The sequence below is a fragment of the Accipiter gentilis genome, chromosome 4, assembly GCF_929443795.1.
Source record: "Accipiter gentilis chromosome 4, bAccGen1.1, whole genome shotgun sequence".
Taxonomy (NCBI): domain Eukaryota; kingdom Metazoa; phylum Chordata; class Aves; order Accipitriformes; family Accipitridae; genus Astur; species Astur gentilis.
Genome location: NC_064883.1, coordinates 44778618 through 44791954, shown reverse-complemented (window position 1 = coordinate 44791954; position 13337 = coordinate 44778618). Strand labels below are relative to the sequence as shown.

Genomic DNA, 13337 nt, shown 5'->3' with positions numbered 1-13337 from the left:
GCAATACTGTGGAAGAAAGTGACTTTAAACACTTCATTCTTGTTGCTTGTGTTAAGTATTAAGAGAAGATTCCCTACAGCCAGTTTTCTGAAAAAAAATCAAGATTTCCGAGGAGAAAAAATGTATACTTCAAATTTTAAAGGCCAGTTTTATGTGTAATGTAGGCCAAGTACTGTTCCATATTAAGAACTGTATCTATCTTCCTCATTTCTTTGGGGTTGAGTTACAAGATACCTTCTGAACAACCCAGTCTTATTCTAAAATACCGAGATGTTGGTAAATTCCTGTAAATAATGTGATAGTGAAGGTAGCAGCTCATAATTCTGCTATACTTGGCTAGTTCCTAATATGGTGTGTAGAAATATGATAACGACACAAGGGGGGAAATTTATCTTTCTCATCATTATAAGAAATTTGAAAATGAGGAGGTCGAGCTGTTTGTGAAGACTAGTCAGAGAGGTATGATAATTATATGGACTATGTTTTGAGGGCGCATTGTTCTACGTGATGTAACATTGTTTTGCAGTTCTTTTTAAGAAATGATCCTGTAGAGCATCTAAACAAAATGTGTAGTATCTTCTAGTTGCAAGCTGTGTATATCTTAAGTATTTTTTCCCTAATATTTCCCTGTTTCAGAGGCAGAAGATGCATTTGTCAACAAAGACAAGGTACAAAAGGAAGTGAAGGCTGTACTGACACAAAACGCCACGCTGAGCTGCGAGGTGGCCCAGGAGAAGACCAATGTGAAATGGTACAAGGAGGGGAAACTGATCACCTCGAGCAAGAAGTTCAAGGTGGAGTCGGAGGGCAAATCGCGTCGTCTGGTGGTGGGTCAGGTGGAGAAAAAAGACGCTGGGGAGTACACCTGCGAGGCTGCTGGCCAGAAACTGACCTTCAAGATTGTCGTCACAGGTGGGAATTGTTGGTTCTCATCATAGAAAGGTCCATGAGTTCCCTTTACTACAGAGCAAAGTGAATCCCTCTCTAGGCTCCAGGGTCTGTGTAGCCCGGGTCTTCACGGAGTAGTGAGGGAGATCAGGCAACCAGCTTGTGTGCATCCACTGTCACACAGATGCCTAAAGCTAGTGGTCTGCTGTGGGATGAATCCCACTCAGCAGTCCTTTGCACCTGCGGTTGTGATTTATAGGAATAAAGGTAGGGCCGGCTCCCAGACGTGTAGGAAAATAGGTCTCGAAGAATTAGGAAATCCCTTGTGCTCCAGAAGTACCTAGAGTGGCCAAGGCTTACATATGGGTCCCAGTGGCAGATGAGATTGGGAGATTATTTGGGCATTAAAATATGGAACAAAAAATCAGATTTCTTGTGGATCCATGGGGATGGGAAGAACCTTAACCCCTGGGGCATTGGTTCATTTTGCTCAGAAATGGCTGCTGTGTTGTCCTCGGGCTGTACAGAGGGCCATGTCCTGTCTGAGTGTATCTTAGCTGTGGGTGGGACCACTCTGGAATGGCAGAGCTGTGGGAACTTCTTGTAAGCAGGAATTTGCATTTGGTGGTGAACATTTTGGACATCATGAACATACCTGTGACTTTTCAATTTCTTGTCCCACTCCCCAGAAGCAGAGGATGCCTTTATCAACAAGGACAAGGTGAAGAAAGAGGTGAAAGCTGCGCTATCAGAGAACGCCACGCTGAGCTGCGAGGTGGCCCAGGAGAAGACCGATGTGAAATGGTACAAGGAGGGGAAACTGATCACCTCGAGCAAGAAGTTCAAGGTGGAGTCGGAGGGCAAATCGCGTCGTCTGGTGGTGGGTCAGGTGGAGAAGAAAGATGCTGGGGAGTACACCTGCGAGGCTGCTGGCCAGAAAATGACCTTCAAACTTGATGTCACAGGTGAGGGTTTATCTGATTACATATCTTTTTGCTGTAGCTATAAAGAAAGTTTCCTAGTGACATACATTTACGTTCATCCTTGGTCTATACGGGTCTGCCACAGAATTTAAGCGGACTAAGAATCTGTAGTTTTTGTATGCTGGGACAGAGTTTCTTTCTGCCACATCTATGCAAGACATGGCTGTGCTGAGAGGATTTGCCAATCTGACTTCATGAGGAATTGCACAATACATAGGGTTTTGAGTGTGAGTTCAGATCGTTGTCCAGTAGGTTGTGTATGCTGGTGAATCATCAATGTATATACGTTTTTGTCCTTGCTGTTAGTTATTTTTATGGACAATATTACCCAATACTTCCTTCCACATCTTCCTTGCTTCTGTCTTGCTTGAAAGAGTTATGAGAAAAGAATACCTAAATTTGATGGAGGTGGGGTTTTTTCTGATTGTGGACCAGAGGAAAACCTTAAAGGCATGCAATTAAAAGCACATCCCAGGAAGTGATGCCAGAAAATACAATTGGATTTGGTGGAAAGATCTGTGCTTTTCTTTCTTCAAATGGATTTATCCAACACTAGAATCAAAACATGTCTGTTTAGAAGTGTGTACATCTAATGCAGCCTGGTCCACCAGTCATACCTCTGAGATTTTTATTTTGGACCCAGCTATGAGTGTGGTTATGTATCTTCCACGCTGGAGGTGGTTTGTGGCGGGCCTGCTCCCAGTGCGGCCTGAGTAAAAGCACGATATTACACCATTGAGATTCATGTGACTGCCAGTCGTGGGTCTTGCTGACGTACAAGTTTGTTTGGTTTCATTCTGCTTGCTCTGCCATGTCTGCATTCTGTGGTATATATCGCTGGGGAGTGACCCTACAAGGAAATTGGAGACAAATCTGCTCATTCTCCGTTGTGTTTAGCAACTCTCCTTTGTGCTAGGAAAACTATGGTAATACTCTCTGGCTCAGTTATGTGACTTTTTTCTATAGCTCTATGCAGGTTGTAGGAGTAGCACAGAGCAAGGCTGAGATTGTTATTTTATTTCAAACAACGAATGCCTTTGGTAGCAGAAGCTGTTGGAAAAATTGTGGTGGATTATAAATGAAACTGTGAAAGGCAGAAGTTAACAAAATATCTTATCACACTGTTTGAAGAAAGAGCTTTTCTTAGCTTCCTGTGGAAGGATCTTCTCACCTGGGAGCAGGAGAACTTTAGCCTCTGCTGGATGCAACAAGGCACTGAAATGCTCTTAGCAGTTGTTTGTGCTTGCAACTTAGCCCAAAGGTCTGTCTCTGAGCAAGGAAAGCTGTTGACAGCAATAATGGTGGGTTGCATGAGACTTTTGGATGAAAACTCAAAAACTGGTCTGCTTTTAGGGCTTCTGAGAAATAGTCGTATTCATGGGAGAAAATCCTATGGCTTGGACACTGGGCATTCACTTTTTTGGGAAATGGCACCATCCTCTGCAAGTTGATGTCGGGGGGACCTCACTATCACCAACCTTCTCTGCATCTCACATTCTCTCTGTGAATAGGGATAAGAAGAGTGCCCTACCTCATGGAAGTGTTTTTCATATCACAGGCTTTGAGGTACTTGGGTACCACGGAAAAGGGGCAGGCATTTTGTCTGCAAGATATAGATGAGTGTGGCCCAAGCCCATTGCTGCCAAAGAGGCCATTACTCAGATTTTGCAAATGGGTAAATACAAGAAAGAACAGAGAAGAGTAGGCTTCCTCTTGCCACTGAGAGATTTAATTGTCACGTTAAAGGCAGAAATGGTGGGACCCATTTGGGTTCTCGTTCAAGACTGCCGAGGAAGTAAGCTGTAGAACTAGAACTGGAAAATGGATCTTCTGACCCTCTGTGCTTTAACCATAGTTCACCTTTTTTTATCTTGCTGTTCATTAAAGATACAACTGAGCAGGAGTACCAACTAGACTTTGTGCAAGTCCCCTGAGGGAAATTCAACCAACTGAAAGGTCTTACTGAAGAGAGTTGCCTGGGATCAAACATAACGTGTGAGCTTAGGAGTCCCACACTCAGCCTGCTTTTGTAACCTCCATTGCTTTGTATTAAAGGGCAAAACATCTACCTAGAGTGAGAGCCAAAATGATCAAATTAGCCTGTAGAAGACTTTCTAGGAGCATTGGCTTGTTTTCTTCAGAAGTGTGATATCAAGAGCTCTCACACATGAAACCCACACTCTTTGCATTATGGCACCACTTCTTCCCTTTTCTACATATTTTTCTGGTGCTAGAGGATCCTTTGCTAGGTATCTTAACCTCCTTCATAAGCTTGGATCCAGCCTGACTTTTGGCAAATCTTGCTTTATTACTACAGCGCTTGACCCCAGAGACACACCTTTCCAGTAGAGTTGTCCTTTTTTCCATTCCTTATTTGTGCTCTGTCTTTTAAAGGATTTTAAAGGGTATTTATAGTTTAGTTTGCCTTGCTAATCCTTTTCTTCCTGTTCTTCTGCTGGGTAAGGTATAGATTCTGAACACTTCAGTGTGAAAATACCAGGTCCCACATTTAGTCTTGAACAAATTGTTCATCTGCTCTTCATGAGTCAGTTCTCATAATTCATACAAGTTTGCTAGTTTAAGTGTGTTACAGATATACTTTTGCTATATTCTCTATTTACTGTAGACTAGATCATCTTAAGATCCCTACATCCAACATTATTTCCCATGCCCAGCTTCTAAAATGATGTCCTTGGAATTTACCAAAACCAAGCCTAAAATCAGATTAGTGTTCTTAATTCAATGTCTGCTTGTCTGAAGAATCTGACAGCTATTGCATCTGGAAATCCAAGATGCTACTGGCACAGCTCCAGCGGAGGCAACTAAGATGATTGGGGGCTGGAGCACGTCATACGAGGAGAGACTGGGAGAACTGGAGTTGTTCAGCCTAGAGAAGAGAAGGCAGGTGGAGCTTTTATTGCAGCCTGCAACTGTCTAATGTTAAGGATATAGAGTCCACAGCTGCACATTCTTCTCAAAGATGCATGGTGAAAGAAGAAGAGGCAAAGTATACAAGTTGGAACATGGGACATTCTGAAAAGATATTAGGAAAAACTTGCTTGCACAATGAGGGGGGTCAAGCTCTGGAAGAGGAGCCCTGAGGTTGTAGGATCTCCATTGCTTGAGATATTCAGAACTCAATGGGACATGGCGCTGAGTAACTTGATGTAATTTTATCTGCTCTGAGTGGGGAAGTGGGACTGGATGACCTCCAGAAATCACTCCTAACCTAAATTATTTTATGACTGTGATTTTGTACTATTAGTAGCACATGTTCTGTAGAATATATTTGGGAAGTGATGCTGTTCCATAAGGGCACAACTCCATGTAAATCTTTGTAAAGGTACTCCGGTTGTTACGCATCTATTTCATAAGCCATATTGTTTTTTTCCCGATTAATTGGACCCAAATACGGGGACAGCACTGGCAAATGAAGGATCCTGTCTGGAGTATGTCCTGTTTACTGTAAATATACAGCCCAGTCTTCTCTGCAAGTGAACAAAACATGCCCTGCTTCCCCAAGAAGCCCATCCTGCTTGCCTACAGAGAGTGACCCTACAAAGTGTCTGCAGGAAAGCTGATGAAAGCCTAAATATCAGGCACGGCAGTTCTTCTTGCTGCCCAAATGAGCAGCAGCTAGAAACTGTGCTGTCTGGAAGCAAGCTGTTCCTGCCAGCGCTTCCTTAAACATTTGTTTAACTCTGACTCTGTTAGCCTTTTTCATTCTACAGCTGTTTTATTTAAACTGTAACCTACTAGGTGATCTCCCATTGAAAACCCAATACCATGCAATCTCAGAGGCAAAGCTTTCATTTTCATGGGCTTTTTTCTACATTTTTCCTTCTTTCCGATCTTGCAGATGATGTATTTGAACACAAAGACAAAGTGCAAAAGGAGGTGAAGGCAGTGCTGAAGGAGAACGCCACACTGAGCTGCGAGCTGGCCCAGGAGAAGACCGATGTGAAATGGTACAAGGAGGGGAAACTGATCACCTCGAGCAAGAAGTTCAAGGTGGAGTCGGAGGGCAAATCGCGTCGTCTAGTGGTGGGTCAGGTGGAGAAGAAAGACGCTGGGGAGTACACCTGCGAGGCTGCTGGCCAGAAACTGACCTTCAAGATCGATGTCACAGGTGAGTCAATTTGCTGCATCCCTGTTTTACATCCTGAAAAACTGAAGTACAGGTAAGTTATGTGGCTGGGCAAATTCCATCTCAGCAGGCAGTGACTGAGCCAGCATTTAAATTTTGCTGGTTTACTCATGCAGTTGTGTTCACACTACTAGATTTGTCTCCCTTCTTTGAAAACTAAGAATGCAGTGGATTTCTGTAGCCCAAGCCCAGGGCAGGCTGAAGATCACTGGGGAATTTCCCTGGGAATCTGGTGAAGATGCACTGATAGCAAAATGGGAATTCAATAATTGCAGGAGAAATTAAAGGACACGGCAAATCTCAGCACACGTGCTCTCTTGTGAATGCTCCTTCCTTCTATTAAGTGTCTCTGTTATGGACAAAACCATTTTATTATGGCCTGTGTCAACAGAAAGGAAATACTAGAAACTGTTCTAAGAGGCAGTAGCTGAGGAAACCAGGTCTTTTTGCCACGATATTAGCAAGGACAGGTTTTAATCTTGACATCCGTCGGTTGGATGTTGATGAATTTAAAGCAAATTGAGGAGTTCATGTATTAGATTGTTTTTTGATTCTGGTGTGGAGCAGTGCAAAGCAAATACCATGGGAGCTGGCTAATTTTCATTCGTTAGAGAAACATAGTTCTGGGATGACATATGTTTAGAACATTTGGGAAATAAAAGATACAGACACAGAATAGGCTCACAGAGTTTGTTTCCAAAGACTAGCTTTGCTTTTGCTGACAAAGCAAATTACAGCTTTTGGGTTGTTTGGACACTGCAATGCTTGTCCTCTTACAGCAAACAGACTTCTTACAGACTGCATCCACTGGTGCGCTGCTGGATATTGGGATATGTGAACTTCTTTTCTGAAGATGTTGGAGAATGATAACAATGGATAATGAAAGCAAATTTGGGGCCATGTAAGATGTCTTGGACAACCAGTAAAGGAGTCCTTCACTGGCACCTGATGTAATTCAAATGTTAACAACTCAGTTGACAGTGTTGGAAGGGAATGGGAATGGGAAATCCATTTCAGCACCACAATACAAAGACTGATACATGCATGTGGGAAAAGGTGTGTGTGTGAAAGATTAGTTTTCTAAATCTGCCCCTGTACTCTTAATTACAGAGGCAGAAGATGCTTTCATCAACAAGGAGAAGGTGCAGAAAGAGGTGAAAGCTGCACTAACACAAAACGCCACGCTGAGCTGTGAGGTGGCCCAGGAGAAGACCGATGTGAAATGGTACAAGGAGGGGAAACTGATCACCTCGAGCAAGAAGTTCAAGGTGGAGTCGGAGGGCAAATTGCGTCGTCTGGTGGTGGGTCAGGTGGAGAAGAAAGATGCTGGGGAGTACACCTGCGAGGCTGCTGGCCAGAAACTGACCTTCAAGATTGTCGTCACAGGTGAGAGAAGATGCTTTGGCCCAGGCTTCTTATTTCTAGAATATTTAGAAAAAAAAAAATATTATTATATACCTTCTATGTAAAACATTATAAAATCTCTAAGACAGTGGGCTCCATCCTTGAAAATCTTTGAGCTACCCATCTCTGTAGGAACAGGGCCATGAAAAGGAAAAGTACTGATTGCACCTCTCCATCCCCACATGATGAAGCAACCAGAACAACTCTGCAACACAGCTGATTCTCAGTGCATTTCAGAGCAGGGTCACAGTGGAGAGCAGTGGGGTGTCTGCCCAATGTCTGCACTTATCAAAACAAAACACAAAAAATCTTACCACAAAAGAGTTTGAATGTTCTACCAATAGCTTTATATGTGTAGTGTTAAGTCAGAGGTTTGGTTTCCAGTGTTACTGTAAGCCATGATAAGGGGATTGGGCAACGTCGTATCTTGGAGACGCTCTGAATTTCTTTCTTTTCAGAGCCAGAAGTTGTGTTTACAAACAAAGACAAGGTACAAAAGGAGGTGAAGGCTGTACCAACACAAAATGCCACGCTGAGCTGCGAGGTGGCCCAGGAGAAGACCGATGTGAAATGGTACAAGGAGGGGAAACTGATCACCTCGAGCAAGAAGTTCAAGGTGGAGTCGGAGGGCAAATCGCGTCGTCTGGTGGTGGGTCAGGTGGAGAAGAAAGATGCTGGGGAGTACACCTGTGAGGCTGCTGGCCAGAAACTGACCTTCAGGATCGATGTCACAGGTAAGACATACCTTGTCTGACTTACAGGAGAGGATAATAAAGTAATAACTGGAATCACTATTACGCTATGACTCAGATGCAGTAGTCTGGGCTTTGTTGCAGCCTGTAGATCTCACCTGATTTTCTGTACCTTGTTGCCTGGGTTTGTAGAAATGGGAATGTTTGGCTTTAGCGTGGCACAAAGGCCTATCTCAGTCTGTCTATATAATCACAGTGGCAGATATAAATATAATAGATATAATAATCAACATAATATTCAGATCTCTCCCATTCCTCTCATCCCAATGGGTGATTCTCGAGCATTGAACCTCTTGAAAAGGTTCTATGCTGCTATATTTGTGTCCTAGATCTTAAGTAAAAGGAATCTTGGAGCTTTTGGTGATATGCAGGACAGATGGTCTTTGGGAACATTTGAATTCAATATTTTTTGTATGGTGGCTTGCAACCATAGGATAGATGTCAAGGACCCTCTTGGTCCTTTCCGTTCCTAGGGTCTTACTTTCCTTTTTTCCACATGATGATTTGGTCACACGGAAGGGTAGATATCACCCAGTAAAGGCAAGCAGTTTTGGCAAATGACAACCTAAATATTTTCCAAACCTGTGCACAGAAATCTGTAAAATTGATCTCACTTTAATCTCTCAATCAATATTTTCTTCCTTTTCTGCACTCAGAGCCAAAACCTGCATTTATAAACCAGGAACAGGTCCAGAAGGAGGTGAACGCTGTCCTGACAGAAAGTGCCACCCTCAGCTGTGAGGTAGCAGAGGATGCAACTGAAGTGAAATGGTATAAGGATGGAAGACTGCTTATTTCCTCTAGAAAATTCAAAATAGAAACTGCGGGCAAAACCCGGCGCCTGGTTATAGAGCAGCTGGAGAAGAAAGATGCTGGAGAATACATCTGTGAGGCTGCAGGCCAGAAGCTGACATTCAAGTTGGAACCAACTGGTGAGTCCTGACTTTGAGGTTCTACGCAGCAATCTGTGTGGCTTAGAGGAAAACTGGATATTCCCTGTCCAGCAGCCACGGTGCAGCCGCCGTTTCCCCTGGAGCAACATCAATGAACCACATCACACATTATTTTGGCCTTTTTAATTTAGTAGCGTAGAGGTGGGAAATCTGGCTGAAGACTTTTTTTGGCTATGAAAATGCTATATAGTTTTTTGCTTAACCCCTTCGCGCACCTCATCTCCCAATCTGTTACAATGGTGGAGAGTTGAAAGTGGGAAGTTTTGAAGAGCAGCAAGAGAGCTAAGGAGAAAGGTGACTAAGAAAAGCTGGTCTGCTGCAACAGTGTTGTACAAGATCGAGAAAAGGCCAAGAGAAGGGTAGTAGAGCAAACAGAAAACAAGCCATAAATTCAGGTTTAGCACATTAATATTTTTTCTTAATTCGATCTAAAATCCTAAAAATGGGAGGGAGATGAAAGAATTACATAAGTCATTTTACTTCTAAGAAACAAGCTTTTTGTGAACAGTGGATAAAATGTATATTTGCATTTCCTTTCCTTTGCTTCTCTTCTAAGCAGAAGCTCTGGGTTGCCTGACAGATCATTTTCTTTCTTCCTGCTCAGCAAAAGATTATACCAGCCACAAATATTCAGCCATATTCCCTGGGTTATCACAGAGTACGGATGAGCTGGTGTTGTGAGTCATGAAGAGAAAGTAATAGAAAACTGCTGTGTTAAGGATTTGAGCATTAAGTTATTAGTTTTCCTATTTTAATGTCTTTCCTAGAACCAGAGGCTAAATTTGAAAAGAAAGTTGTCCAGAAAGAGCCTCTCATTGTTCAAGAACATGAAAGCTTCACACTGACTACTTCAGTAACACCTGAAACTGCTGTAGTAAAGTGGTTCAAGGATGGAACAGAAATCAAGGCGAGCAAGAAATACGAGATCAAGAGTGAGGACGCGTCCAGGACACTGACAGTGAACCTGGCTGAGAGCACAGACACTGCTGTGTACACGTGCCAGACAAAGAACGACAAGCAGGAATTCAAAGTACAAGTGAAAGGTGAGCAGAGAGCAGCACACAGGTCATGTCCCAACCCAACAGCTATACTTCTCTCATGATAGGATGGAGGTGAAGTCCAAACTTTCTCTAAAACTGGTCCAACCTCAAGGCTTGGATTGCTGTTGCAGCTTCTGTGGCTGGCCCACCATGGGCCAGCAAAGTTGTCCTCCTTCCAAATACCCATTTTTTGTCCTTTGCTGGCCACTCGGGGGGAACTAGGAAGCCTACGATGGGTGCTTCTCCTGGTGTCTTCCTCGTACTCTCATCGCGCTGTTTGTGTCTCCTCCCAACCCCAGTAGCTGGGGCATGGCGGAACCTTAGCTCTTCTCCACTCTGCTCACCAGCCTGACAAAGCTGATGAGGATGTGGAGGGCTGTTGTGTGAGGAGAAGATTTGTGACTTAGTCACACGGGGAGACGGGACCTGAATTGTATCCTACTCTGTTCGTGGGATGGTGCACCTGGGATGCTGTTCCCTAGTCAAGGCTAAGGCTATAAATTGACAAGAAGGAAGAAATACAGCTGGTCCACAGATGGAGATGAGACGGGTGATGTCCCACAGCAAAGGCCTGCTCCTTTTTCTTTAAACACTCACAGTGGAGATGTCTGCAGCTGCGTTGCACTCCCTCAGCTCCGTTTGGAGTCATTGCAGAGGAGTGGCTGCCAACAGGTCATGATACATCTGATCTCTTGAAATGTCTCCTTTAGGATGAGAGAAATCACACCCTGGATTTCTCTGACTCCCTTGGTTGTGTCTTCAGTGACAGAAGAGACAAAGGTGGCCAGGGCTTATTCACCCATACAGATTCTTACACTTAGTCAGGCAAATCAGGCTCTGATGAAAAAACACCACATGGTATCATCAGGTAAAAGATTAGAAAGAAAGGAAGGCAACACCCAACCATGTTTTAATACTGTTCTTGCTTTACAGAATGATAGTGCTATTAAAATTCCATGTCAAAGGAATCTCCCTAAATTTCCACCTTTCTGGTTTGTTTTTGTCTACCCTGATCCCTAAATACATTCTGGGGTTAGGGTTTTTTGTTTGCTTCTTTTACAGTTAGCCAGAACCAGTTTCTTAGAACCGGTTTCTTATCTTTTCCTTTCTCATAATTTTTCCTTCTTCTGGATCTCAGAAATCCCAGTGAAGTTTGCCAAAAAACTTGAAGCTGTTAATGCCGAGATTGGAGGCAGTGTCTCTTTGACCTGTGATGTGAGCCACGCCAAAGGGAAGGTGGTGTGGCGCAGGAACGGAGTTGAGATCAAGCCCAGCAGACATTTCCAGATTCATGAGGAGGGCGTCAAACGAACCCTGACAATAACAGGGATCCGGGCTGAGGATGAGGGAGAGTACTCCTGCGAGTCCAGAGATGACAAGAGCAGCATTACCATCACCCCCAAAGGTAGGTCTCTAATGGTGACAGTGTAGAGGGATCCTTGGTTTTGTCCTCAGGTGCTACAGCTCTGCAAAGTTGAGTTTGTTGATGTGTTTGTGCTGTCTCCCCTATTGACAGCAAAATACAACGCTCTACTCCTCTCAGTGTCAGTGAAACCTCTATTTGTGAAGAACATAATGATTTTGTGACCTGTTGAGCTCAGGTCTCTTAATATGTGGGCAAATTGACCTTCATTTTGCATTTGAGGCTGGAATTAACTGGCCCAAATCTAAGATGGGATTTCCCCCCCGCTTTGCCTCTCTCTTCTGTCATCCTTATACACAAAACTTACTCAGACATGGGAAAAGTGATGACCCATTATTGTGCTCACTTATTGGAAGGATCAGTTTTTATTACTTACAGTAAAATCATCGAAGCTTTTGGCTCTTTGAAGGTACTTATGCCATGTCTCAAAGACACGCTCCTAAATGTTTTATCCCTATCCATCAGCTCCCAGAGTGGTGAAATTCGTTACGACTCTCAACAGTGTGGTCTCTGAGGAAGGAAAAGAGGCTGTGTTCAAGTGCACCGTCTCTCCCAGTGACGCCGTGGTCACTTGGCTCAGGAACGGTGTCAAGATTGAAGCCAGCAAGAAGTATGTGATCTCGCAGACGGACACCAACCACAGCCTCACCATCACTGATCTGACGCTGGAAGATGCAGCTGAAATCTCCGCCAACGCTGAGGGTGTCAAAAGCACAGCCAACCTCAGAGTCCGAGGTAAGAGGCAATAATGACACTTTGATGGGCTGCCTGATGCTATGACCTATGTTGTTTTATGTATGTGGCCTTCCCTCTGACTGATTATGTTAGCAGCAGGGAAATTCTGCTTTTACATCGTTAAATAGGAATGCCCAGAATGCATTGAGACTGGAGATACATGAGCCACCATTTTAATTTTCTCTGTAAACCTGTTTTCTGGATCCTCTACATTCCTACTAATATTTCTTTTCCTTTGGCAGAGGCCTCAATCTCATTCAAGAAGAAACTGGAGCCCAGAACAGTTGAAGAGAAGGACACGGTGACTTTGGAGGTAGAGCTGACCAAGCCTGCAGAGGTGAAGTGGATGAGGAACAGCATCATATTGAAGCCCAGTGAAAAAATAGAGATCAGAGCTGAGGGAACAAAGCATACCTTGGTGGTTAAAGACATCACCTTTGCAGACAGGGGCTTCTACTGCTGTGAGAGTCCTGATGACAAGACCCAAGCCAAGATCAATGTGGAAAGTGAGTTGAATGATCTCCAGTTCTATAAATACCCTGGACAGGGTTTGGAGGTGGATTCTGGTTTCTTCCATTATCCTAATGGCCACTGCCCCCTCCACCTGCCATGGGGACACAGGGACACATGGGCTTGGCCACCAGTCAAATGACTAGGAGGAGGTGAAATCAAGGGCAGTAATCAGAGAATGGCTGGCTGGTGCCTGTTGCCTTCATCTTGTCCTACCAGCTTTCAGTCCTGCTGTTGACTGTTAAGCTTAGCTGATTCTTCTCTTTCCTCTGAGATTTCTCACTCTCCGGTATGCTCTGTTTTTTTTCCTTTGTGTGGCTTTTAGCAAACCATTCCCTTTTCAGCCCATCCATTGCCCTAATTCTTTTCCACAAACCATGTCTTTCAGAATGTCTCTTTATATTCAGTTAGGGTTAAAAAAACTACAAGAACAAACCTTTTATCTGAGGGTGCTGCCCTTTCAAGTAAGCTAATGGTGTCTTAGCTGTAGCCCTGTTGTACT

At 43.8% G+C, this 13337-nt stretch overlaps 1 protein-coding gene across 1 annotated transcript in view; it reads left to right on the top strand.

Annotated features, from left to right (window-relative positions):
* OBSCN (obscurin, cytoskeletal calmodulin and titin-interacting RhoGEF) overlaps window positions 1-13337 on the top strand; it is a 183872-nt gene that overhangs the window by 31556 nt on the left and 138979 nt on the right. Inside the window, exons 11-20 of the mRNA XM_049798970.1 lie at window positions 637-912; window positions 1578-1853; window positions 5731-6000; window positions 7129-7404; window positions 7881-8156; window positions 8831-9106; window positions 9895-10170; window positions 11306-11572; window positions 12056-12325; window positions 12568-12831. Of these exons, the coding sequence (XP_049654927.1) occupies window positions 637-912; window positions 1578-1853; window positions 5731-6000; window positions 7129-7404; window positions 7881-8156; window positions 8831-9106; window positions 9895-10170; window positions 11306-11572; window positions 12056-12325; window positions 12568-12831 (2727 nt within the window). The remainder of the gene's footprint in view (window positions 1-636; window positions 913-1577; window positions 1854-5730; window positions 6001-7128; window positions 7405-7880; window positions 8157-8830; window positions 9107-9894; window positions 10171-11305; window positions 11573-12055; window positions 12326-12567; window positions 12832-13337) is intronic.